Here is a 24,700-nt window from a genome sequence, read left to right on the forward strand (position 1 = left end):
GGGCTGGTTTGGTTTGGCGTTTTATGGTCTTCGTACTGATTCCGGGGGGCTTAGGGATGCGATTGCTCTTTGTTTTATCCACGACAACGATGAATAGAAGAAGAAACGCTTCGGTACGTGTTCACGGAGGGAGGCAATTGCTAGTCAATTCATGCGGAAACGTTTGCCATGTATCGTTCGGGGCCTGTTTTCGCTTTCCCTCGTATATTCTGCTTTTAACCAGCTTTGGCCTTGATTTTTTATCATTCCTTTTTCTTTCTTTCTTTTTTTTTTGCTTATCGCCCCTATTTATTTGACATCAGAGAGCGAGAAGGCTGACACCGGGCTGGCATGGTTTCGTTTTTCTCGTACTTTTAAGCGCCTGGCGTCCTTTAATCGTACCGACTTTCCGGGTCTCCGGCTAGCGATGCTGTCAGTAATCACGGGGGAATGGGGAGAGAGGTCTCGGGTTGGGGCCTTCATGGTCGGGCAATATAAAGAAACACACCGGGCTGATTAGTCAAGGGGGGGAGATAACGCATGAAAGGGGAGGTCAATGAGTCGAGAGGGTTGAGTGGAGGGGATACCATTATATCATTTCATTGTGCGCGCCACTCGCGGTTTTGCGTTGCGAATATGCCGGCGAATAACTTACGTTTGCGGGGCCTTGGTCGTGGTGTGGACGATTCTAGATAGGTGATAGGTGAATGATACCAAGGCTATGGCAATCACATAGAACTAAGGCTTCAAGAATTAGTGCCCATGTGTGAGTGTTTGAATCACCACTATTTTTAGCGGTCTTCGTTGTTTACTACAAGAAGAATTTTTACAATGGGTGTTGATCTATGTGCCCTATTGCATCACAGACTCTTACCTGTAGCCGCATACATTGCCCACCACACCATGCATGTGTGTACAGTGAGCCCCCCTCGTCATATCTTACATATTTTCTGCACATAAGAACCAGCCAACTATTGGCAGAGATGCTGATGCCCATCAGTCAGTGAGTTAACCCAAAGCCACGTCCAACTAGGACCGAGGAGGACCGCCGCGCACCCACAACTATTTTCTTCTCAAGTTCTCATTCCCTCCCCTATCTTCGCCTCCTCCCCTCCTCCTCCTCCTCCTCCTCCTCCTCTTCCTCCTCCTCCTCACGCTCTCTCGGCATCCTCCTCCGATACTCCGGGTCCGGCCGGGCACCGCTGTTAAACCTCAACGGCAACCTCCTCCGGTCACACGGGACCCACAACCCCTCCTCCGGTTTCTCGGCCAGCCGTCCCAGCCCCGTCGCCCCAATGGGCCAGGGGTTATCGCCCTCCATCACATCCACCATCTCCAGTCCGGAAACCTGCGAGGCGACATCAAACCCGGCACGCAGCATGCCCAGCACGCCAGGGTTCTGGAAGCTGTGGCCCACGACGGACAAAAGCCCTCCGAATTCGGACTCCAGCTCGTAGTTGGTCTGCTGCATGCGGTCTAGGTGGCCGACGACATGCTGCGGGATGCAGTCGTAGCAGAGGCGCGCAGAGACGTGGGCATGCTCGGCAAGGGCCGGGTCTAGTTTCAGGTGGCGCTGCACGGCGGCGAGCGCGTTCTTCTTGGCTTGTTCTTCGAGGGCATGGCGATCGATTTGCCAGTGGGGGTTCCCATCCTCAGACTTGGGGGGTTGCATGATCTCGTCCCAGTAGTGGCCGCCCATCATGACGGTTAGCTTGGTCCCCGGGACGGTGTCAGCGCCGCGGTATGGGGGGTCTGGGTTAGACAGGGTCGGGAGGGGGGCCTCGCGCTCTGAGTCGAAGATCACGCCGAGGACCCATTCCGGGTTTTCGGAATAGGGGACAGCTTGCGGGAGAAGGTAGCCGAAGCCGTGGTAGGGGGCGTTGACCCCTAGCTCGGGGTACCAGATGTTGACTACCATGATGGACACAGCTGGTGAGTCTTCGAGAGAAGGTAGGGAAGACGAGGTTACTCTATGGAGCGTCTTGGCGGAAATAGTAGAGATGACTTTATCGTATGAACTGCTGGTTTTCACTCCGTCACGGGACTTGCTTTCGACCTGAGGCAGATGCCATGAGGTTAGATATCTCTATAAACAAATCAAATCCGAGGGACATCAGGACGGGGTTTACCTCAATTTTGTCCTCGCTATCCTCCGACTCCTTCTGAAGCCGTTTGATGTTAGTGACGGGCTCGGACATCCTTATGTTTACTCTTGGGTTCTTTTTGAGCGCATCGGCGATAGCATTCGGCAACGTGGTGAACCCGTTGCGAAACCAGAGTGCGCTTGTATCGAGGTGCTCCGTAGCCAAGTCGAAGACGGCCTCGTCCCGAGTCAGCGTTTCCATGAGGTGATAGTCAACGACACGCGTCCAAGCACGATGCTCGGGATCCTGACCGCCTGGGATGAGTGAGTCCGCCGCGAAACCGCTGGCCATGCTCTGCTTCCATACATCGCCGCCCATGATGCCGTGAACACCAGCAGATACGAACTTGTTCACCATGTCCGGTCTCCCTAGCCGGGCAGTAAGGTAGTCCCCCATCGATACATCCTCCCGCCTCTCGAGAATTCTGGTCCGTAGAGGGTTTTGTTGGGTCACAAGCATCCCCCTGATGTCGGAGAACACGCCCGCGAAGAGGTCTTCGAAAAGGAGAGGAATGACTGTCCGGATGAAATTGATCCAAGTCCATACACCGCTCCCTTTCGGTGGCGCCTTGGGAAGAGGGACAAGGTGATCTGGGTAGTAGATGAAGCCGGAGACGGATTCCTCCGACTTCTTCATGTGCATGAGCTGATCGCCGAGCTGAAGTTTGGTCACCAGATCAAAAAACACCAGATCATCCCACTTTGGCACCCTTCCCGACGTCTGCGGTTTGATCATGCGCGGCCCGCGCTCAAAGTAGACTACACCCTTTTCCCCCTCTGGTGTTGTCACCTCGACCTTGTCGGTATCGACCCACCCGCCGACTCTGTCGCTTGCCTCGTAGATGGTGATGTTAGCGTCGGGAAGGTTCTGTGTCAGATACCATGCTGTTGTGAGACCTGTTAAGCCGGTGCCGAGAATGGCGATGTCTTTCGGGGGTTCGAACTCGAAGTCATATTGGGAGTCAAGGTCGTCAGTGTCCAGGTCGCGGTTAGGGTTCCTGGGGGTGGAAGAGAAATAGTGGCTTTTGGTTGTCGTTTGGAGGGGTAATGGGGGGGTAACACATGGTCTCGTTCGGTTCGGTCGAGTCGGGAATATCGTGTTTGCCCTCCGTTTCGTTGCTGTTGTGAAACTTGCCGAAGCCGCAGCTCCCGATCGGTTCAAGAAACCCCGAGTTCGCAAAGAGGACAACGGCCCTGACGCCCCATTGCAGCTCGGGATGCGCGCCCCGCAGCGCAGGCGGGTGGTGTACATGTCAAGAGGACGTTGGCAGCTGCATCGCTCACCGGAAAGCCGGGATTGTATTGTTCAATGGCTTCGGTTGCGGCTTCGGGGGGGGGTGGTCCTGTTGGACGGCTTGGATGTGGAAGTGGGATGAAGCTCCGGCTGTAGGCAAATGAGCAGGTGGAGAGCTTTTAACCCTAACCCTTGACAATTGAGAACCAGCCTGCCAAATAAATTCAAGCCTTTTTTTTTCTTCCAGTAGCCCACTGCCTACTACTATGTAAGTTAACTCATAGAGGCATAATGGGTTCGAAATCTGGGCAACCACTAGTTTAAATAGGGCAAGACAACTCACGCAGCCGAAAACTTCCGGTGCTTTAACATACTTACCAACAGAACCGAGTCATGCCGTTACCCGTCCACAGTTACGAACTACGAAGTACCTACACATAACGTCTTCGTTCACGAGGTCCATATGGAGAGGCATGAAGCCCCAACATGTAAGAGAGCGAGCAACTGTGGTCTGGATTCTCGCCGCTCAGGGCCCATCACCAGTCCATCGCTCTTTGTTCCCCGCTATCACATACAAAACGCAGTGATCCGATCTAGCAAAAGCAAAGCAGAAAAGGGAAAGAAAAGGAAAGAAGTTGGCAAAAACCTGACCAGAAACCCACAGTGCCGTCCCCAACAACGCCGCATGATGAATGATATACTAGTAGTACAGGACCAGTTTCCAGACTCGAACCCTCCTCACATGCCCCATGTCCTTTTTTTCAAAGAGGGTATCTTCTTAGCCCTGTCTTGTGTGTAGAAATCCCGTTCATTGCCCTTTCCCCCATCCCGGCATGCCTCATACGGCTGTTTGCTTCATCCTGTCGTGGAATACATTCTCATTTCCCCATTTGAAATTACAACCGAGTGTTTCCTCAGTTTCCGTTTCCGTTTCCGTGTCCGGTTCCGATTCCGGTTCCGCCCCCCGTGTTTGGAACACATCTTCTAGACAATCACCTCGGTATCCTCAGCCTCAGCCTCCATCTGTTCCGATGACCCAGGTAGCACAATATCCTCAGGCCCATCCGCGGCAAACTTGCGCTCACTAACATGCTCCTTCGAGCCCTCCTCCGACGTCCACACCTTGTCCTGGAACGTGCCGCGCTGGCCTTCCTCATGCATGAACGGGCAGCTGCGGTTGGTGCAAGGGTGGTACTTGCAGGCCGTCTTGACGTGCGTGAACTTGCAGTTGGGGACCTTGCACTCGCCTCCGTTGCGGCACGCCGGCATGGTCGGGTGCCGGAATGGGCAGTGCGGGTTTGTGCAGTTGGGGAAGAACTTGCAGTCCTGTTCGCTCTGGTGCGCCATCTTGGTTGCCGGCGACGGGTGCCGGCCCACACACTTGCGGTTTTTGCAGGCCGCGCCGAACGTGCAGATGTCCTTGAGGTCGATCGCCGTCCCTGGTGGTGCGGCCGGCGACTGGTGCGCAAACTTGCAATCCTTGTTTTGGCATCGAAGGTTGAACCGGCACACCGTATCATCCGGGTTTGGCGCCTCGCGCTTAGCACCGGTCATGTCGACATCGCCTTGGGAGGCAGCATCCGGTTGGCCGGCTTCCGAGCCCTGCTGCTGCTGCTGCTGGTTGTGGTGGTCTGCATGACCGTTGTGCTGCTGCTGATGGTGCCCACCGCGTCGAAACTGACCCCCTCTCCCACCCCGGTCAAACTGATTCTTGCCACGGCCACCGCGACCGCCTGCGCCATTCGCTTGCTGCATCATTAGTTGTTGCTGCATCTGCTGGAGCATGTGGTTTTGCTGTTCCATAATGGCATAGAGATCCGGTTGCCCGTAGCCGGGAGCACCCATGGGACCGATCCCACCGGGTATCCCGTTCATCCCCATCACGGCGTTCGGTGGCATATTGCCCATATTAGCGAGCCCGTTGGCGATGTTGCTGGCGCGGGCGTTGGGGTTGCGTGGTTGTCTCCCCACGCCCATCCTTGGCCCGGCCGGCGGGCCTCTTCCGATCCGCTCGTTTCCGGACTGGCTGCGTACGCGGTGGAGGACCGAATCTGGTGTGCGGTCGAGCGCCCGGTTGATCTGGCCCATCATGCGCTTCTCCCGCGCCCCACCACGCATGCCACCACCTCCGCCATTGCGCATCGCTTTAGGACCAGTGGGTCTACAGTATGTCAGTATCATAGGCAGACAGGAAGGAAAGCCAGACAAGGGAATAAGTACGTACGCAATGAAGCCCGAAGCGAGAGCATCTGACGTGTCCATGTTGGCATCGCCAGAGCCATCAACGGACTCCTCCTTAACCCCATCCATAGCGTCGGCCGGTTGTGATGTATGGTTGCCCAGTTGTGCGCTTATCGAGCCAATCTGTTGGAATAGCCAGTTCGCAAAAGCGGGAGCTGTCTGGTCTTCGGAGCCAAGCCCGAGGAGGTCGCCTGCAATCTCGGCGGCGATCTCGGCCTCTGTCTTGCCGTTGGCTAACATCAGGACGAAGTATTCCGACATGGCAGAGCCTTCGCCAGGGCCGGCCCAACCAAGTTCCGCAATTTTACCCTGAATCGCTTCATTCAGGGCATCCGCCAGGGGCGTGTGGAGAGCAACCTCGACCGACATGGCGATGACTGAAGTTATGTCGGAGAAACCGGGGATCGGGAAGTACGATCAAAAGTAGATCGAAAAGCAGTCGCCGTGTCACGCGCTGCCGTGAAGATATAAATGACGAGGACGCTGATGGAATGAGAAGAAGGCTCGGCGGGAGTTGACTGTGATGCGAAGTGGCCAAAGGAATCTTCAGCTTGCTTTGGGAGACGCGACCGTGGCGACTCTTTGCGCGCACGACTCGTTGCAGGCGTAGGTTGACCGAACGTGCCGTGAATGATTCCGATGGGGATCGCGATGAGATGTTCCGTAGAAATTTTCGTCGTGAGGGAGGGAAAAAGGAACCGAGCGTTGGTCGGAACAGCGGATGGGAAGGTTTGAAGATTCCAGACGTGGAGCCGCACGCGCAGCCAAAAGCCTTGCTCCAGAAGATTGTCGCCGTGGCTGGGATGCGTTTGTCACGTGGTGTAGCACGTGATAGCTTCTGGTGTGTGGCGTCAAAGTGGCTGATGACTAACTCACTCGACTCACAGGTTCCGCTCCATTCTGGGTTCGCCGCTTGACTTCCGGTCACTTCCACCTTGTCTCCCGTGCCATGCAGCATCCAATGTTGCTGCCGCATGCCTTTTCTTGCTGCGCAAGCTGCGGCGCATTGCTTCAACCGGCTCCGTGTCCGGGAGAATCGATTGACGTCAATTGCCAAATGAAATCCGGTAGTTGCTTCAAAAATCAATTAACATCTAAATGTCATAATGCACGTTGACATTGACGAACCGTCGATTTTGCCAACATAGCCAAGAAAACTCACGCACTTCCGAGCTCAAAGTCGGAGCTAGCGTTCCCGAACAATCGATGCCTCCAACGATGATACTGCTTGTTACTACATCCTTCCTTAAAGCCATGGAACGCTCCTGGCTTGTTGCATTACCCCCCGCCCTCCTTTAGGGTGCCTAACTAAACGCCCTTTATATGCCGGGTAACAATGGTCTAGCCGGAGTTTGAGCATCGTCTTCCAAAAAGAGGGTCCCGCCCAGAGCTTGCTCCCGAGGTTCAACTTCCGCGGTGTGTTAAGCTGCAACCTTGGCTCCAAAGCAACATTCCACGCCGCATCGTTCTCCAATTCTAGTTTGCTTCAGTGGGTCTGGAGAGGCACGAACAAGTGAATTCCTCGTAGTTCATGTCTGTAGTCGGCAACTCGCCCAGTCGGAAGCCGTGCACCGGCAGGCAGCCTCGGACTGGAGTTGAACATGCGCCGCCAACTCTGGACCTAGCCCCTGTTCCCAACGACCTAAAGTGACGAATAACTATCAAGAGATTTTCCAGATTCAACCCTCTTTTGATGATTTCCGAGTTTCGTGATGAGTGCGCTTACTGACAAGAACATCTCTCTGCCTACGCTATTTTCCTTCCATGATCATGAACCTGATTCCCGACGAGTCCAATCCATGATACATTTAAGTACGAGACTGCTGCTGGAATCCGAGGCATGGGTCGAGTGGCACGGTTGAGCGGTGGCCCTGCCGGTTTCTTTCCGTCTCGACCCGCGCATGAGATCATCCGATGATCGTCCTCGTCTGGAAGGCGGCTACCTGGCCCCGGAACCGAACAGCCCCAGCAAGATCAGGCTCCCTCACAATCAAGCGCCCATCGATCAAAGCAAATCCGATCCACCCACACACTGCAAAGAAACGCAAATGAGATTTTCTCCGAGTCTTTGAGAACCCCAAAAAAGATCCCTTGGAAGTGGCTTTTTTGGTCTCCAACTTTGCTCAACTTTGGCCTTTGGCTCCCCGCTAGTTACTCCCAATGCAGCGTGTAACGTTGCGCCTTTGAACAGGAGCTACCAGAGTTCACTACCTACGTGTACCGGATAACGGGCAAAGCACAAGCTCCCGCCGAGCAAAGCGCAAGATTTCGATCAGCGCTACGCCTCTTCCCAGCAACGGACCACGCGACGGTACCATTCACTGCATGACCTGAACCCAGCCTCGTGGGTCGGTCGGTCGATTATGTGCTGACCGTGCCATGTAGTTAGTGGGGTCCTTGTCGCACCCACCACCAACGACAGCGAGCAGCACATTGGAAAGAAGGAAGTTCGTCCCATCAGGGGCCGCCAGCGAGCAGACCGGCATCACACACACACTCAGCCAGCCAGCCGTGTGCAAACAAACACAGTGGAGAGACAAGACAGGTTCCCCGTCACTGTTGGAATCCTCCTTGCCTCCCCTCCCGGGCTGCGACCACACCGTGCTACGGTGCCCTGAGCAGAGCATGGTTCTGTTGATTGGATCTGCCAGGGCCAATCAACCTTCCGCTTTGTCTCATTAATATACCCGAACGAGTGTTCGAAGGCAAAAACCACCCCCAACTATAAACATTCCCGCCCTCGCCTCCCCGGCTTATTGGCTTCCTTCCTCATTTCTTCTCCACGCTTCTCGCGCGAAATCCACGCGACAAAGCCGTGGATTTTCACCTTTCTTGTTTGTCAAGATGTGGTCCGTGCCACTTTCCTGTCTTTCTCTTCTCGCGGCGGCGCTCCAGCCCGTCGCGGCTATCTGGCCCGCCCCGCAGAGCTACACCAAGGGCGACTCGGTCCTGTACCTGCACCAAAATATCAAGATCACCTACAATGGCGCATCCGTATGCTGGTTTTGCTCTCTTTCTTGCCCCTCTCCTTCCTTTCCCTCTTCCACTCTTCACCGGGATTATGTATGTCTTGACGGGGACGAGGCGCGGGATACTAAACAAACACCACTCCGACAGGTTCCGTACACATACGGATATGTTCCCTCCGCCTTGAGCAGCAAGGAGATCGTGCAGGCGGGCATCTCCAGGGCGCTCGCCGGCATCTTCGACAGCAAATTTGTGCCGTGGAAGCTGCACAAGCCCCGGTCCAAGTGGGAGCCCGATGTGCACAAGGACCAGAAATTCCTCAAGACGCTCAAGATCGTGCAGACCGGCAAGGACCACCCGAGCGCGTTCAAGCCGCTCGCCGGCGAGGTCGACGAGTCGTACAACCTAACGGTGAGCGCGGCTGGCGATGTCAAGCTCTCGGCCGTCTCCTCGATCGGCGTGCTCCACGGCCTCGAGACCTTCTCCCAGCTTTTCTACCAGCATTCTACCGGGACCTCCTGGTACACCCCGTACGCGCCCATCGACATTCGCGATGCGCCCAAGTTCCCTCACCGTGGCATCATGATCGACACGGCCCGCAACTACCTGCCCGTCGAGAACATCCTCCGCACCATCGACGGCATGTCCTCGAGCAAGCTGAACCGGCTGCATGTCCACGTCACCGACTCGCAGTCGTGGCCGCTGGAGATCCCCGCCCTGCCCGAGGTCGCAGAGAAAGGCGCCTACCACCCAAGCCAGACCTACACACCGACCGACATCGAGAGCATCCAAAAGTACGGCGCGGTCCGCGGCGTCGAGGTGTACTTTGAGATCGACATGCCGGGCCACATCGGTGTGGTCTCGCTCTCCCACCCGGAGCTGATCGTTGCCTACAACGAGCTGCCATACTACTGGTGGTGTGCGGAACCGCCATGCGGCGCGTTCAAGCTCGACAACGACAAGGTCGACGCCTTCCTCGAGAAGCTCTGGGACGACCTGCTGCCGCGTGTGCACCCGTACTCGGCCTACTTCCACACCGGTGGCGACGAGCTCAACGCCAACGACTCGATGCTCGACGACGGCATCCGCTCCAACCAGACCGAGGTGCTGCAGCCACTGCTGCAAAAGTTCATCGACACGCAACACAAGCACATCCGCAAGGCTGGCCTCACCCCGGTCACCTGGGAGGAGATTCCGCTCGACTGGAACGTCACCCTCGGCAAGGACACAGTCGTCCAATCGTGGCTTGGTGGTGACTCGGTTAAGAAGCTGACCAACCTCGGCCTCCAGGTTATTGACAGCAACTACAACTTTTGGGTAAGCACACCTCTGGCGCAGCCGCTTGAATAATTTGAAAATTCTTTCCCTTTTTTCTCGGAAAAAAAAGGAAAAGAAAGGAGTTTCAATGTCCCTTGCTAACACGGTATACCAACCCCACAGTACCTCGACTGCGGTCGCGGCGGCTGGATCAGCTGGAACAACGAAAACTTCGAGACCGGCTATCCCTTCAACGACTGGTGCGGCCCGACCAAGAGCTGGGGTCTCGTGTACGCCTACGACCCCGTCGCCGGCCTCACCCCAGAGCAAGCCAAGCTCGTCCTGGGCGGCGAGGTCGCCGTGTGGGCCGAGACCATCGATGCGGCCAACATCGACTCGGTCATCTGGCCCCGCGCCAGCGTGGCGGGCGAGGTGCTCTGGTCTGGTCGCCAGGACGCGTCCGGGCAGAACCGCTCGCAGTATGATGCTGCGCCGCGTTTGAATGAGTTCCGGGAGCGGCTGGTGCTGAAGGGCTTGCGGTCTGCGCCGATCCAGATGACGTTTTGCACGCAGGGCTCGGCGGAGGAGTGTGGGTACTAAAAGGGTTTTGAGGGGTACAAGAGGTATTATGATCGCTGAACAGATGTATATGTGACATGAGGGGTAGGGTTCGGTATGTGGTAGCCTTTTTCGCATTCTTCTTAATCATAAGAGCGGCAAATCGATTATGATATCGTCCGTCCCCCTTCACTACATTACCAAATTTCCCACTTTTTTCTTGGCCTGATGGGACGTTACGTAGTTACCCATTGAGAACTGTGTGTCGTGTGAGCGTTGTGTGGAGGGATGGCGGGGTAAGTACCAAGAGGGATCTCCATGATCGTGGCTTGCGAGCTTGCGAGGGTGTTGTGTTCGGAGTGGTCCCGTTGGCCCGCTTGGCAAGTGTGTGAAGCGACCATCGGGTGTGCTCCGCTTGTTGTTGGGATGGCGAGGACGAATCACTTGGCAGCTCGAGCGGTCCAAGCGGCGAGCGCTTCAAGTTTAAAGCGTTGTATGTACCTTTGTGGTGCATATTCGGGTGAAGATAACAGTCTTTGCAAAGCTTTGTCCTTGTCCTTGCAAGGTCGAGCTTTCCAAAGAAGACCTTAGTTACCAAACATCCAGAATTTGATGTTCTGGGTTATCGTCGGGTTAACAAACTCCGATCGGCAACGCGTCAGGGACAGAGGGCCCTGCAACTCCATTGGCTCGGCACTCGGGGTAAGGATTGCTCCTTCCCCAGAGCTCCTGTTCCTCTCCCGTGTACTATTAGGGCGTGTAGACTTGTGCTGCCCACCCAACTTTCGTTGCACAACGGAAGCCCGAATAGAAGTGAGACTAGACGTTCAAGTCAAGAACTCTCATGTCGGGTTAAAACCGACGAGCAGAGCGGCTTGGTAATGTCTCGGCGGCGTTTAGCTCAACTTAGGTATGTACAGTACCGTACCGTAGAAAAGGAGTTTCGGTCTGCGTGCGGGCTTCGTCAACTTTCGGAAAACGGCATCCAACCTCCAATAATCTCGAGGGATTGAGGTTCCTCCAGCAACCTCCCAAAGGCTCAACATGTAGGTTGCCGCGATGGTCTGCAAGTCTGTCAGCAGCAACTCACCTTTCGTCCGATATCCTCGTCCTACCAAAGTGACAGCACCACTGCACGACATTACACAGCATGGCGTCACCGCCCTTCTCAGGAGTTACCATGCACGGAATTGTTACACTACAGAGATGAAAGCGGTACACTACCGAAAGCTATGGCTGGAACGGTCAACGAAGCTATGCGGAAACGCGGCCAGCCTACAAAACTGGCAAATATTTCTATTTTCAAGGCCGCGAGGCCCGGTGAGCACACCATCCCGGGATACTCCTTGGTAGAAGGTAGGACAAGTTAAAGCGTTTTGTTGTCGGGACAAGCCGATAAGCGACCTTTTCCATGACGGATCAACGGTCACAGTCCTGCAACTTCGTTCCTTCGTTCTCGTGTATCTCGGATTAAACCCACCTACTGTCAAACTAGTGTCAAGGCTCGGCAGGGTTCTCCGCGAAAGACATGGTCAACCCCACCAACATATGTTGCAAAGGCAAGGAAGGTTGGTGTTGACGAGTGGGTATTGTCTCACTCACCAATCGTTCTAGAAACATTATGGGTGTCGAATGGACGCTCCGAGGCTCCATGAAAACACAATGTCCACACATTGCTTCGATCCCGATCCTGGAACCGCCCCCAATTCTCCTCACCCCCATGTCTTCCCCGCGTGTCCACCCATAGCGCAACCCTCCAGACAACGGCCGAACGGGACGGGTGCTCTCCGAAAAAGACTTGGCAACCATACCTCCGAAGTCTCTCTCTTTAGTGTTTCAACCCCGGGATGGTCCCTTAACATATCCCCGACATCACTCACTTCCCTTCTGATCATCCCCCCTTGCCTATCCAAGAATTCAAACTGCGGAACTCGGGGTTGTGTCGACTCCGGTGGCCTTCTTAAAGAGACCGACCGGCCGTGGTTCTCAAGAAGTCGAGAATAAAAACGGCCGAACTGTCACTTCTCGTCCTGTTGAACCACCACAAACACGTGCAGACCGGACACGCTGTACACCCAAGGCGACGAGGTCGTGTACCGTTACCCAATTAGCAGAGCTACCCTCCTGGTAGAGATCCAATTAGCCTCTTATATTTCCTGTGCTTTAAAAACCCGAAGCTCCCCCTCCAGAGGAAACTGGTTGATAGCGGCCAGTCAGTCAGTCAGTCATCTTAGACCGTGAGGTGGCTCGATCTCGAATTATAGACTGTACTCTCACCGTCGGAGGACGTTCGTTGACCCAACCCGGTCCATCAATCAACGCACAATGGGGCTCATCGAAGCTCTCGTCGACAATGTGTCGATCAAGGGCGCCGTGTTCCTGTTACCCGGCCTCGTCTTCGCCTATGTCTTATATAGCATGGTACTGTGGCCATTGGTCCAGGAGACCAAACTCCTCCGGCTACCAGGGTCGAGGGCGCCCGGCCTCCCGTCGGTCATGCCATTTTGTAAGTGGGGGGCATGGACATGGCTGTCTAGACTTGTTCTTTCTTGACCTTCAAAAACCCTGCTAACCCAGAGCCAGGTCTGGACTTTCTTTACAACGGCATCCGCGCAGGCAAGAAACACGAGAACCTGACGTTTTGGCGGCGCATGCTAGCTCATACACCGATGTACACGGCCGAGGGCCGTATCGCCGGCCGCCGGATCGTGTTCACCGCGGACCCGGAGAATATCAAGGCTATTCTCGCCACCCAGTTCAGCGACTACGGCAAGGGCGAGCCGTTCCACCGCGAGTGGAAGGCCTTTCTCGGCGACAGCATCTTCACGACCGACGGCACCCTGTGGCACGACAGCCGGCAGCTGATCCGCCCGCAGTTTATCAAGGACCGTGTAAGCGACTTGCATGTGTTTGAAAAGCACATGCAGACCCTGTTCCGCGCCATCGCGAACGGGGGTGCTCTTAACAGCGAGCACCAAGCCGTCGATATGGAAGCCGGGAACGGAAAGCCCCTGGAAATCAGCGATCTCTTCTTCCGGTTCACCCTCGACTCGGCCACCGAGTTCCTCCTCGGCCAGGACGTCAAATCGCTCAGCCACCCGCGCCAAAAGTTCGCCGAAGCCTTCGCCGAGGTCCAGCGCGTCCAGGGCATCATCTCCCGAACCGGCGCCCTCAACGGCCTCGTCCCCCGAGGCACCTTCCACGAAGGCATGGCCACAATCGACGACTTCATCAACATGTACATCGAGCGCACCCTCCGCCTCAGCCCAGAGGAACTCTCCACCAAATCCAAAAGCGATTCCGGCTACACCTTCCTGCATGCCCTCGCCGGCTACACCCGCGACCGCCAGGTGCTGCGCGACCAGCTCATCGCCATCCTCCTCGCGGGGCGCGACACCACCGCCTGCACGCTGTCGTGGACCGTCTATGAGCTGGCCCGCCATCCGGAGGCCCTGGCGAAACTGCGCGCCGAGATCTTGTCCGTGGTGGGGCCGACGAGGGCGCCGACGTATACTGACCTGAAGGGCATGAAGTACCTGCAGAATGTCATGAACGAGACTTTGCGGTTATACCCTGTTGTGCCGTACAAGTATGTTGTCAACCACAACCCCTTCTGTCTCCTCTCTTCGTCCCCAACCTCATCCCAACTAACACCCTCTCTTCAGCGTCCGCCTCGCCCTAAACGACACCACCCTCCCGCACGGCGGCGGTCCCACCGGTCTCGACCCCGTCAAAGTCCTCAAAGACACACCCATAGGCTACTCCACGCTAGTCATGCAACGCCGCGCCGACCTCTACCAGCCACCCAGCCCCGACTTCGCCCCCGTAGACGTTTTCTCCCCGGACCGGTGGTTCACCTGGCAGCCGAAACCGTGGCAGTACATTCCGTTTAATGGCGGGCCGCGGATTTGTATTGGGCAGCAGTTTGCGCTGACTGAGATGGGGTATGTGCTTACGAGGTTGTTTCAGAGGTATGAGAGGATTGAGAATTATATGCCGGTGGGTGTGGAGCCGAGGTTGAAGGCGGATATTGTGTTGCAGCCGGCGGATGGGGTGAGGGTGGCTTTGTGGGAGGCTAAGGGGGCCAGGGACAGTGAGAGTGAGAGTGAGAAATAGGGAGGTTACATGGGAATATGTGAAGGGAGGGAGTTTGGAATAGGATTTTGGATCTTGTTTATGAGGATAGTTCATGGTTTATTTGTATGTAAAATGTACATGTGTTTTTCCTTGCTAAGCTAGCTGGTTTGGATTCAGTGGTGAGTAACACTTGCTAATAAACATCCCCAATAAATCCATAGTTTGTGCCTTTTCTGTAATTTTATGTTTACCCTTCACTTTACACGGTCCATAACGCCCTTACACGGGCAATTCCAAGAACAAAAACAACCACACTAACAGCAATAACAACCCAAACCCAACACCTCTCCCCTTACACCCCGTACAACTGAAAACTCTCCCGAATCGCCGCGCCCAACCTGCGAATCGCCTCTCTCATATTCTCCGGCGTGGCCGCCGCAAACGTGGCGCGCAGATACAGCCCAGACGGAGCCACGTCCTGCTCGGCACGGAACCAGGAGCCGCGGGCCACCAGCACGCCACGGGCGATGCAGTTGTTGAAGATCTCCTCTTCGATGTCGAGGATGGTCTTGTCCGATGCGTGGGGGTGGATGGTGTGGTTGACTTTGAGCCATTGCTGAAGGTTTGTTTTGTTAGTTTATGTATGTATTCTGGATGCCAGGTGGTGGGTGTCATGGTAAAAGGGGGGTTGAAGGGGGAAAAAAAGGGGGAAAGGTGTGGGAAAAGGAACTTACAAACATGCCAGCCTGAGGCGGCGCCCAACTCACAACCTCCTTAGGTAAAAACTCCTCACACGCCGCGGCCATGACATCCCTCCTCTTGGTATACTCCATCCTCAAGTTCATCAACCACCCAAAATACCCCTCATGCCCCCACCGCTCATCCAACAGCTTGTGCAAAATCACCTGCGAGAACCCATTCGGCCCCTGATTCGCCATCTCCGCATGGCGAGTAAACCGCTCGACCAGCTGTGCCGACGCCGTGATCCAGCCCATCCTCGATCCGGGAACCACCACTTTCGAGAACGAATCCATCCTTATCACACGCCCGTCCACGTCGAGGGTCAGATACGTCGGGACGAGCCCTTTGAGGAACTCGTCCACCGTGCTGGGTGGGGCCGTCCCGGGTGCTTGCATCTGTAGGTAATAGTATGGTTCGTCCTCGATGATGAGCACGTCGTGCCGCTGCGCGACGGCGTAGATGGCTTGACGGCGGGCCGCGCTCTGCGTCGCGCCGGTTGGGTTTTGGCCCGATGGCACGGTGTAGAGCACATGCGGCTTTCTCTTCCCAGCCAGCTTGCCACCGCTACCAGGGGCAGCAACCGAATCCCACTGGCTCAAGATCTCATCCATCGCCTCCGGCACGAGCCCTTCCGAGTCCATCCTCACGCCCACCGTGGTCACCTCCAGCGGCACGGCCGTCTCAAGCGCGGTGGAAAAGGAGAACTCCTCCGTCAGCACGCAGTCTCCGCGGCCGGGCCCGTCGCATAACATGCGCAGGATCTGCTCCAGCGCGCCGGTGCTGCCGATGGTCAGGCATACGCCCCAGTCGGCGTAGGGCGGGGCGCCAAGCAGTTCGATGTGCTCGGTCACGAAGCGGGTCATTTGCGCGGACCCGTTGCCCTGGCCGTAGTTGAGCGCGATGGAGAGGTCGTATTCCGGGTGGTGGAGCGCGTCACCGGCCGAGGGAGGGGGTAGCGTGGTGTCGTATTTCCCAATCGTCAAGGTCTCGCCGCCGCCGGGCGCGAGCGTGGCGGCTTCGGAGAAGTCGGGTGGTGCTGGGACATGGAGGGTTAAGGAGGATATGGGGAAGTATTCCGGGCAGGGAAGGCCGCCGCCGAGAGAGATGAGCCCTGGGTTGTTGAGGTGTTTGGCGGCCTGCTTCAGCTTGCATGGATGCCGGAGGGTAGACTCATGTGTGAGATGGTCTAAAGATGGAAGGGTTAGAATCGGGTTGGAAATCGATCAATTTGTTTCACACCGGGAACAACTTACGATCCCAACGCTTAGCTTTAGGCTTCCCGGTAGTCTGTTGGAAAGAATTACACCCAGGTTAGCCCTCGTTGCTTCCCGCCATGCATTATGTTGTTGTCATCATCCATGGAAAAGGGGTTCAGGGGCAAGTTCAGGTCCAGGGTTAGGGTACAGTAAACTCACAGGCCCTTTGAACATATCCGCATCACTATACGCTGCCGTCGGCGCCACGAGCCTTCCCGCCTTGGCCCGCCTCTCCTTGATATCCGCAATCGTGATCCGCTCCCCATGCCTCACCGGCAGTGCTACGCTCGGGGGCTCGGCCTCGGCGTGGTTGGCTAGGGTAGCCAATGATTCCGGAGAACAGTCTGCAGCTTTGGAATGGAAGGCCGGCGAAGAATTGAGTGACGAATGATGAGGCTGAGCGGTGGTGTAGGTCCGGGGAATGTTTTTGATGCCGGAGTAGGCTGGGGCGGTGGTCGTGCTGGGGGGACCATCCCGGAGGGCGCCGGTCCGGATGACGCTCCGCATTTTTTTGAGATCCGGGCCGGAAGGGCCGGGTGTGCGGAGGGTGCGGGGCCGGAAGCTGCGTGATGAGGGACGAATCGGATGCGGCGGAATTCGACCCGAGTCCGGGGGTGAGATTTTAGAGTAGAAACTTTGGTGGCGACAACAGAGGGTAAAAAAGGAGTGTTCAGTGGAGGGGATATCCCAAGTTTGTTTTATTTACAGAAGGCGGCAAAGATGAAGAGCAGGCAAGTATTGCGTCCTGTAATGACCACAACCTATCCTTTTAGGAAACAATGTCCATGAAAGATAAAGGGCTGCCGGTGTGAGTCGCTAGGGGTGTCTCAGCGTTTTGTTAGGGGCCCTTGAGGGGCCGTAGCGGGGCCGTAGCGGGGCTCCGAGCCCGAGGGTAGCCGTGCTTGCCCGCCGGGCCACTGATATCTAGCCCCGATCCGCCCTTGTGACCAACTGTAAGGGGCACCACTTTTCCGCCTTCCGGATTGTACGTAATGGACAAGGTCTGGATCTGTTCAGGAGAGGAGGGGACGAACTGGGATACCTGGCGCCGAGAGCGGAAATTCCTAAAAACATCGGATCAAGGGTGCAACCAATGTGTTATCAAGGGCGCGGGTTGTGGATCGGATCGAAGCCGGAGATCCTGATGGGAGTGTTTAGTGCTCGATGCCCAGTGCTTTGACCACTTACACGGTATAGATAGACCCCGCTGCGGCGTTGGGGTATCATCCGTGCCTTTATTTTCAACAGGAGGAAACGACGATGAGAAATAGTAAGCAGTGCCCCTGCCCGACCTTCCAGGTTCTCTTTGACATGTTCCATTCGCACATTCCCCGTCCCACTAAAGCATTGAACCCACTTCTTCCACACACGCTCTGCCGCCACCTAGCCACCCGTAGAAACGCCCATTCCCGTCATACAACCATCACGCATGCTTAACCCTTCCGAAATAGCTGGTGACATATTCCTCCTGTGTCCATGTCATGCCGCGTTTGTGAACAACTCTACCGACCGTGGCGGTAAAAAGAAATAAACAGGAGACAGTAACCGAAAACACATCGAGATGACAAGACCGCCAAGCGCCTATGGAATCATATATAATTGCCCGAAGAAGAAGGAAAAGGAAAATCGTCGTAATGAAACTTCTGGTTTTCAGGTGTTGCTGTAACTGTGTTCATGCGATCATTGGCGAGCGAAAGAAAAACGAGAACGAAAGGAGGGAAACAAAAGGCCGGCGTGGGAACCATCATTATAGGCGTGATATGATGAAGTGGAGGCCCGGGCCGAACTCTCAAACCGATATCAAGACTGGGTGACCAGATGTGGAAGTCTAAAGGAATCTTTCTTAGAGTCTGGGAAGACAGTTATAAAGACGTCGAGTGTTTCGGTGTTAAAAAAGGGTCGTCCGTCCTTTTCCAAACCAAACATTTGCGGGCCGGCTCACGCGGCAGTTCCCATGTTAGCCAGGAGTGGCTGGTTAGATTCGTCGCTTCCGGCATTGGATTCAACGTCAGAGAATTCCGCAGCCGTTCCCGGGTCTGGATAATCCTCTCCTTCTGGGCTGACGGTCCTGTTCTGTGGTCCTCTCGGCTCCATGGCATCCTGACCAGGCAAGGTAAATCCCTCCATGAAAAGGCTCCGTGTCCGGGCATCCCAATGGGGCTGGTATCGCCCCTCCACGCTGGACAGCGTGATGTCGGTGAGTCCTGTTCCTGTGCGACCGGATGCGACCGACGTTGGTCCGTGGCGGTCAAAATACAGGTCATCAAGCCGGGTAGATTCAAAGGCGGACTGAGGCCGCGGGAGTGAAGACAAAGTCCGGAAGGAGCGGTCGCTCAAGGTATCCGTAGACACACCCGAGAACTCATACTCGGTGCTGGATTCGGCGTTGGCCAAGCCTGGGCACGGGTTGAAGTGACGCGAAATTTTGGACATGACAACTGTGACCAGGCTTGACGACGCAATAAACAACGGGAGCCAGGGGATTAGATCTTCCCTAGATGGCCCAGCCGCCAGAACAGCCACGAGAAGAAGCACTAAAGCCACGGCGATGGTGTACAGTCCAAGTCTATATTAGAGGTCAGCCTTGTTCGGTCCCGCGTGTCATGGAAAGATTTTGTCCGGTACCTGACGAATGGCTCTATGTGCAGGGCGTGGAAAACCAACGCTCCAATAACGAATATCACGAGCGTCCTGGAGTGAAGTTAGGTAGCCTCAATACAATGGATTCGAGGCTTCGACTTACAGGGCCCGAAACCAGAGACCTTCGGTATTGGCTAGGGGGAAGAGGATGGACGTGCCAATCATGCTTCCACAAGCCAGGACCTTGGCTGTATGGTGGAACTGATGGCGAGGCTCGGTTGGAAACAGGTTGGCATCCATGGTGGCGGTCATTGATGTGATTCGCAAAGGGTAAATAGATGAGTGACTCTTCTCCAATATAGAAAAGCGGAGAAGTGAGATGCTGACCCAGGAGGAGAATCAAGGCTGGCCATGTAACAACAAAGTTGTCGCTTTCTTTATTCCTCTCTCTCTCTCTTTTTTTCTTAGAGGAAAATATCGGGATGAGTCGAAGGTGAGAGAGAGGTGGGAGGAACGAATAGAAATAGGGCTCTCGACAGCCGGCGGCCTCCGATCTACCTTTGCATTTAGGGAACACTTTGTACTCGTCGTACAAGATGGTCTGAAGACCTAACGCAACGTTCTGATTCGAGCAGAATGAGGACACGGATGAGCGTCCCGTCTAATTTGCGAAATGCAGGCGTGGAAGCATCCAAGCGTAGCCATCCACATACACTCGTGGCTGTTCGCACCAACGATTGCGACCCTCGTGACGGCTGGACGAGCGGGAACTATGTCCGGCTTCCTTCAAAACCGCAAAAGGCTTCCTGACAAAATAAGGCGCCATGGGTTCAAAATGGTTCGCCATGGTGTGCCTGGATGCGGCCCAACATTCGCCGCAGGGGATTGGCCCTCCTTGCATGAAGGTTCTCGGTAAGCCTCGTCCGCCTCTCGGTCAGCCCTACTAAAAAGCGAGGCCTCATTCGCTGCTTAAATTATCTGAATGCCTTGGGCCTCCATGCATTATCATTGAGAGGAAACCGGGACAGTTAAGGCATACGCGTCCTCCACCTGTGTCCGGAAGCCGATGTTTCGCCGGTGTGTTCCCGGTGTGTTGCATCGTGCGGCACATTGGAAGCGGGGGATTGCCCGGTTCTACAGGTTGAGAGCGAGCTCATCGTGATAGGGCTGAAAGTGGAATACGCCAGGAGCCGGTGGTGTCGTAAACACATAAGGAGGGTCAAACTCTGCGTGCCGAGGTTTCAACATGTCGTCGACTTGACTTTTGGGCAACGTAATTTTTGACGAGGCTTGAGCGTTCTCGGACTTTTATGTTATTTTCCCTTTGCAGAAAACGAGTCGACCAAAGCAATGGACCAACGGCCGTGTTGTGGACGCCAACATGCTCAGCCAGCAAGTCCAAGTCCGGGCCTTTGGTGTTACCTTGCCCCCGAGTTTGTCGAGATCACGATCAGCGGACTCTGCAGTGTAGTAACGTGGGAATACACCATACAAACTGAAATCCACGAAAGCGAGCTCGGGGTTAGTTCTAGACGCCACTCTTGGTGTACACAGCTAATTTGTCGGCACCTACTGTAGGTACATCGTGGCCTTCACGGGAGCGCAGGCGACGCCAACGATTTCCTGTTCTTGCCAACTCCCGGCCTTATGCTCATCTCCTGTCTCGTGTTCGGCTGCTGTGTTTCGTCCTTTACACACCGGAGGCTAAGCCAGGACCCGTTCCTACCCGCCGTCTATCTGGCGCTGCTTGGCTTCGCCGCCCTCGTCGGGTACCGCGTCCAGGCGCATATCCATCTGATTATCCTCGGATATATCCCATGGGCAACCTGTGCCGCCATGGCTTTGAGCTTTTCGGGGCACTGTGCGTACAGGTGGTCCAGGCCCGACCCTTCAACAAGGAGCCCGGGTGATGAGGAGAAAGTGAGTCTTCTGATTTGAATTGTTGGGAGATCATATTGTGAGCCCCGGATATTCTTAAAACCGCCGCCATCACAGACCACTTTGGGCTGGGCTCGCCTCGGTGGAGGAAACTGAAGAGGAGTAAGGTGATACGGGTCTCTGCGTTCAAGGGGGGATTCAAGTTCATGACGGTGGTGAAAGAAAAGAAAACGAAAAAAAGGATATACCTGTAGTATGGAGCTTTCCAGACCGGCTCACATCATAGGCAGCGGCGGTAAAGAAACCCTGTTGAGATCGGTTTTGCTGTAAATAGCTCCCTTTGCCGTCTTAATCTCATGCCTTGTAACCGGCCCGCTGGGTTCGTCGCACTAGGACACCACTTGTGTGACAAGGAAGTGAGGTTCCACCCGAGTCTCTCGGTTGTTCGGGGCTTGTAGCCTTGTTGCAAGCATCAGCTCAGCTTCCCCAGCTGGCCTCGTTGCACATCCCAGCCCGCGTCACCCCGACAGATCTCCCAAGTCGAGGAGCGGGCGGCCAGCGTGACCGGCGATGCATGATCTCGGGATATTCCACTGGGAACCACGCTCCCCAACCAGACTGCTTCAGCCCCTAGGAAGCGGGTTTCGGATATCTAGCATTGTTTCTGTCGGCCAAATAAATACCCGAAGAGAGGCGCCTTTGCTGTTGACCTGCCATTAAGGTCTAGATTCATCATTTCATGGTGGAACGCTGTGTCAGCCAGTAGGACGACACGTCTTCAACGGTACATTTGAATTGGCGCAACTAGGCAGGTTTGACGAATTTGCAATATGGAGAGAGAAAGCGTGTGTTATGACAGGATCCCTCCTTCCCAAGACGTTCAAAGCAAATGAATACAAGGGAGTGGCAGGGGAGGAACGACCAGCTAGACAGCGGCACGTGATTGATGGCCTCCAGGTTCAAATACAAAAGGGTCCCCTACTTTCCCGTCTGGTGCCATTTCCAGGCTTCCAACTATCACCCTATCTCCCCAACATGTCGTCTTCTTGCTCTTACATGGAAGCGAGTTGCTGTGTCTCTTGTGGTTCGGACTTCATCATCCTAGGCCCAGCACGTGTCCGGCGGCTGGTGTGAATAAAAGTGGGCCTCGTGACGTTGGCGCTGCCAAGACTTCCAGCCACCAGCGAAAACGGCATTTGCGGCCCGCCAACATTTTCTCCTTTCCCAACCTCCCTAAAAAAAAACAAATGAAGGCGTCGGTAACCAATCCCTGCCCGCCTGAACACCCGCAGTGCCTCGATCTTGGTCTCGAACGGTCACCCTGAGACTCCACCGTCGAGACTTGACGCCGATTGAGGGGAGGTTGGTGATGTCGTATGCTTTCATGGTTTGCCTCCACTGGGTTCTTTATTAAAAAGCAGCGGCTGGACTGCGGCGCGTGTGATCCTGTTTGTTTCTCTTTGTATATTATCTCCAACAAATGCAAGTTTCCACCATTGTTTATTACCCCTGACTTGAGGAGTTTGCAGTCTTGTTCAGTGACCCCTGCTTTATTGTTGGAGTCCAGTTTGTCAACGCAGGTCCACGGCGTCGTCGCCGATTCCCCTTCCCCCTTTTCGTGGCCTGCTTGTCACTCTTAATCACCTTGAAAGTTTTGGAACACCATGTTCTTCAAGCGATCAGGGATAGCGGCGGTGGCAGCTGCATGGTTTGCCAGCACGACGGTTGCTCAGACTTGGTCATCATGTAATCCATTGTCCTCTTGTAAGTTCTCCTCGAAATTGGCTCCGGGTTTACGAAATATCCTGCATTGCTGACACGCATACCAGCAAGTTGCCCGGCCGATTCGGCACTGGGCATGTCAGTCAACGTGGACTTTACCCAGGGCGAAGTCAACGCGTTTGTGCCCAGCGGAGGAAGCCCAACGTACGGCCATGAAGGCGCGAGCTTCACCGTCGCCAAAAGCGGCGACTCGCCTCAGCTCATCAGCATCTTCTACATCATGTTCGGCCGCGTCGAGGTCACCATGAAGGCAGCCCCCGGCGCTGGTATTGTCAGCTCTCTTGTGCTCCTCTCCGATGTGCTCGATGAGATCGACATGGAGTGGCTCGGATCGGACGACAGCGAGGTCCAGACCAACTACTTCAGCAAAGGCCAGACCACCTCCTACAACCGCGGCGAGTTCAACCCGGCACCCAACAACCAGGGGGAGTTCATCACCTACACCATCGACTGGACCCCGGACCGCATCATCTGGTACGTCGGCGGTACCGTGGTTCGCACCTTGACCTATGACGCCGCCGACGGCCAGTACCCGCAAACGCCCATGCAGGTCAAGTTCGGCGCTTGGGCTGGCGGCGATCCTTCCAACCCCCCTGGCACTGTCGAGTGGGCGCGCGGGCCGACCGACTACTCTAAGGGACCGTTCACCATGCTGGTACGCTCTGCGGTGGTAACCGACTACTCGACGGGCAAGAAGTACACCTACGGCGACCAGTCGGGCTCGTGGCAGTCCATCCGGTCCGACAGCGGAAAAATCAACGGTAACGCCAACGGTGCTGGGTCTGTTACCGTTACGGCCAGTGCCTCAGCTGCCACCGGCTCCCTATCGCCCACCATCCCGCCTGGCGGTATCATCGGTGGTACCGCAACTGATAGCGCGGGCTCTCCATCGCGCACCGTCGGGACCATCCCCGACGGCTGGGTCATGACCTCGGACGGCAAAGTCGTGCCCGTCGGATCGAGCACCGTAAGTACGTATCTATTTCGCCCACCCATCTCTCCCTCCCCATTCAGAGAAAAAAAAGAGAAACTCGCGGATCCCCCATGTTTCTATTCTCTCAAAATCATCATGCTAACAAACCCCTCCCGCAGACACCCCCAGCCGAACCCTGCTCCTCTTCCTCCTCAGCACCCTTTGCCTCGCGCTCGCAGGAGCCTGGCAATAACGATACCACCTTCGCCACTAGCATTATGACCACAGCAGCGCCCCCCTCTGGATCCTCTGCCGACACACCGGAGGAGACAGGGACAGCTGGCCCGAGCGGGTCTGGTGGGACTGGCGTCCCCAAAGAGGCCCCGGGTGTGAATGGTGCCGCTGCTGGTGTTAGTGCTGGAGGTTTTGCGGTGGTGCGGGTGCTTCTCGCTGCGGTGGTTGGCGGAAGCGTTGGGTATCATGTTTTGTTTTGAGGACGACGGCGGTACTTTGGTTTTATTTTTTTGGTGTTTTTTTTTCTTTTGGTTTCCGGTTTCCGGTTTGGATTACGGTTTATTACCTGGGCGTGCATATGCATGGCGTTTTGGGGGGGAAGCATTTGATCATTTTGGGAAACAAGTTCGGCAAGCATGACATACACATATACACAACAGTGATGATCAGATGAGGGCAACCTGAACATATATCGCGTCGCATATGACGCGGCGCAGACGTATGCATAGATAGAGACCAGCCGCCCGTTAACGGGGCTGCTTATGGCTTAATTATATCATTGACAAGTTCCATGTCTCATTCACGTAGTATCATCAAGATCGATGGGAAGACGATATATTGGCGGCAACTCATCGCGTCTATCAAGAAATCACTTTCTAAAGTCTTGGTCTGTGAGCTCTGATTTTTGCCGACTCCGCCTCCCATCATCTCTCACAGCGGCCCTCGGCAGCAAAGCAAATGCTAGCAAATAAAATCAAACGATGCTTCGCGGCTTACCGTCGTCCTGAAACCCAATGGGCCCCGACGGTGGCAAACATGCTTCCTCCTTTGTGAACGCCTTTGCTGTGAATTGCCCGCCC

The 24,700-nt window shown here is 55.4% G+C and overlaps 6 protein-coding genes across 6 annotated transcripts; 2 read left to right on the forward strand and 4 right to left on the reverse strand.

Moving 5' to 3' along the window:
• Positions 1 to 1,072: 1,072 nt before the first annotated feature.
• On the reverse strand, positions 1,073 to 3,374 carry C8A04DRAFT_8731 (uncharacterized protein; the record flags this gene model as incomplete). Its single annotated transcript, XM_062785222.1, has 2 exons — positions 1,073 to 2,035; positions 2,109 to 3,374. The coding sequence occupies 2 exons, from the start codon at positions 3,372 to 3,374 to the stop codon at positions 1,073 to 1,075; spliced, it is 2,229 nt and encodes a 742-aa protein (XP_062641070.1).
• A 966-nt stretch (positions 3,375 to 4,340) lies between these two features.
• C8A04DRAFT_24247 (uncharacterized protein) lies at positions 4,341 to 5,966 on the reverse strand (the record flags this gene model as incomplete). Its single annotated transcript, XM_062779047.1, has 2 exons — positions 4,341 to 5,517; positions 5,581 to 5,966. The coding sequence occupies 2 exons, from the start codon at positions 5,964 to 5,966 to the stop codon at positions 4,341 to 4,343; spliced, it is 1,563 nt and encodes a 520-aa protein (XP_062641071.1).
• A 2,475-nt stretch (positions 5,967 to 8,441) lies between these two features.
• On the forward strand, positions 8,442 to 14,495 carry C8A04DRAFT_33838 (uncharacterized protein; the record flags this gene model as incomplete). Its single annotated transcript, XM_062782624.1, has 8 exons — positions 8,442 to 8,660; positions 8,715 to 9,881; positions 10,005 to 10,410; positions 11,634 to 11,735; positions 12,460 to 12,472; positions 12,665 to 12,885; positions 12,963 to 13,968; positions 14,045 to 14,495. 8 exons carry the CDS (start codon positions 8,442 to 8,444, stop codon positions 14,493 to 14,495), a joined length of 3,585 nt encoding a protein of 1,194 aa, XP_062641072.1.
• A 313-nt stretch (positions 14,496 to 14,808) lies between these two features.
• On the reverse strand, positions 14,809 to 16,960 carry C8A04DRAFT_24250 (pyridoxal phosphate-dependent transferase; the record flags this gene model as incomplete). Its single annotated transcript, XM_062779048.1, has 4 exons — positions 14,809 to 15,072; positions 15,191 to 16,383; positions 16,451 to 16,484; positions 16,613 to 16,960. 4 exons carry the CDS (start codon positions 16,958 to 16,960, stop codon positions 14,809 to 14,811), a joined length of 1,839 nt encoding a protein of 612 aa, XP_062641073.1.
• A 1,431-nt stretch (positions 16,961 to 18,391) lies between these two features.
• Positions 18,392 to 19,333, reverse strand: C8A04DRAFT_24251 (uncharacterized protein; the record flags this gene model as incomplete). The annotated part of the gene is made up of 3 exons (XM_062779049.1): positions 18,392 to 19,019; positions 19,079 to 19,144; positions 19,197 to 19,333. 3 exons carry the CDS (start codon positions 19,331 to 19,333, stop codon positions 18,392 to 18,394), a joined length of 831 nt encoding a protein of 276 aa, XP_062641074.1.
• A 3,242-nt stretch (positions 19,334 to 22,575) lies between these two features.
• Positions 22,576 to 24,100, forward strand: C8A04DRAFT_24252 (concanavalin A-like lectin/glucanase domain-containing protein; the record flags this gene model as incomplete). Its single annotated transcript, XM_062779050.1, has 3 exons — positions 22,576 to 22,675; positions 22,741 to 23,660; positions 23,786 to 24,100. The coding sequence occupies 3 exons, from the start codon at positions 22,576 to 22,578 to the stop codon at positions 24,098 to 24,100; spliced, it is 1,335 nt and encodes a 444-aa protein (XP_062641075.1).
• Positions 24,101 to 24,700: the final 600 nt, after the last annotated feature.

This window comes from Dichotomopilus funicola, assembly GCF_033296635.1.
Source record: "Dichotomopilus funicola strain CBS 141.50 unplaced genomic scaffold C8A04scaffold_2, whole genome shotgun sequence".
Lineage (NCBI taxonomy): Eukaryota > Fungi > Ascomycota > Sordariomycetes > Sordariales > Chaetomiaceae > Dichotomopilus > Dichotomopilus funicola.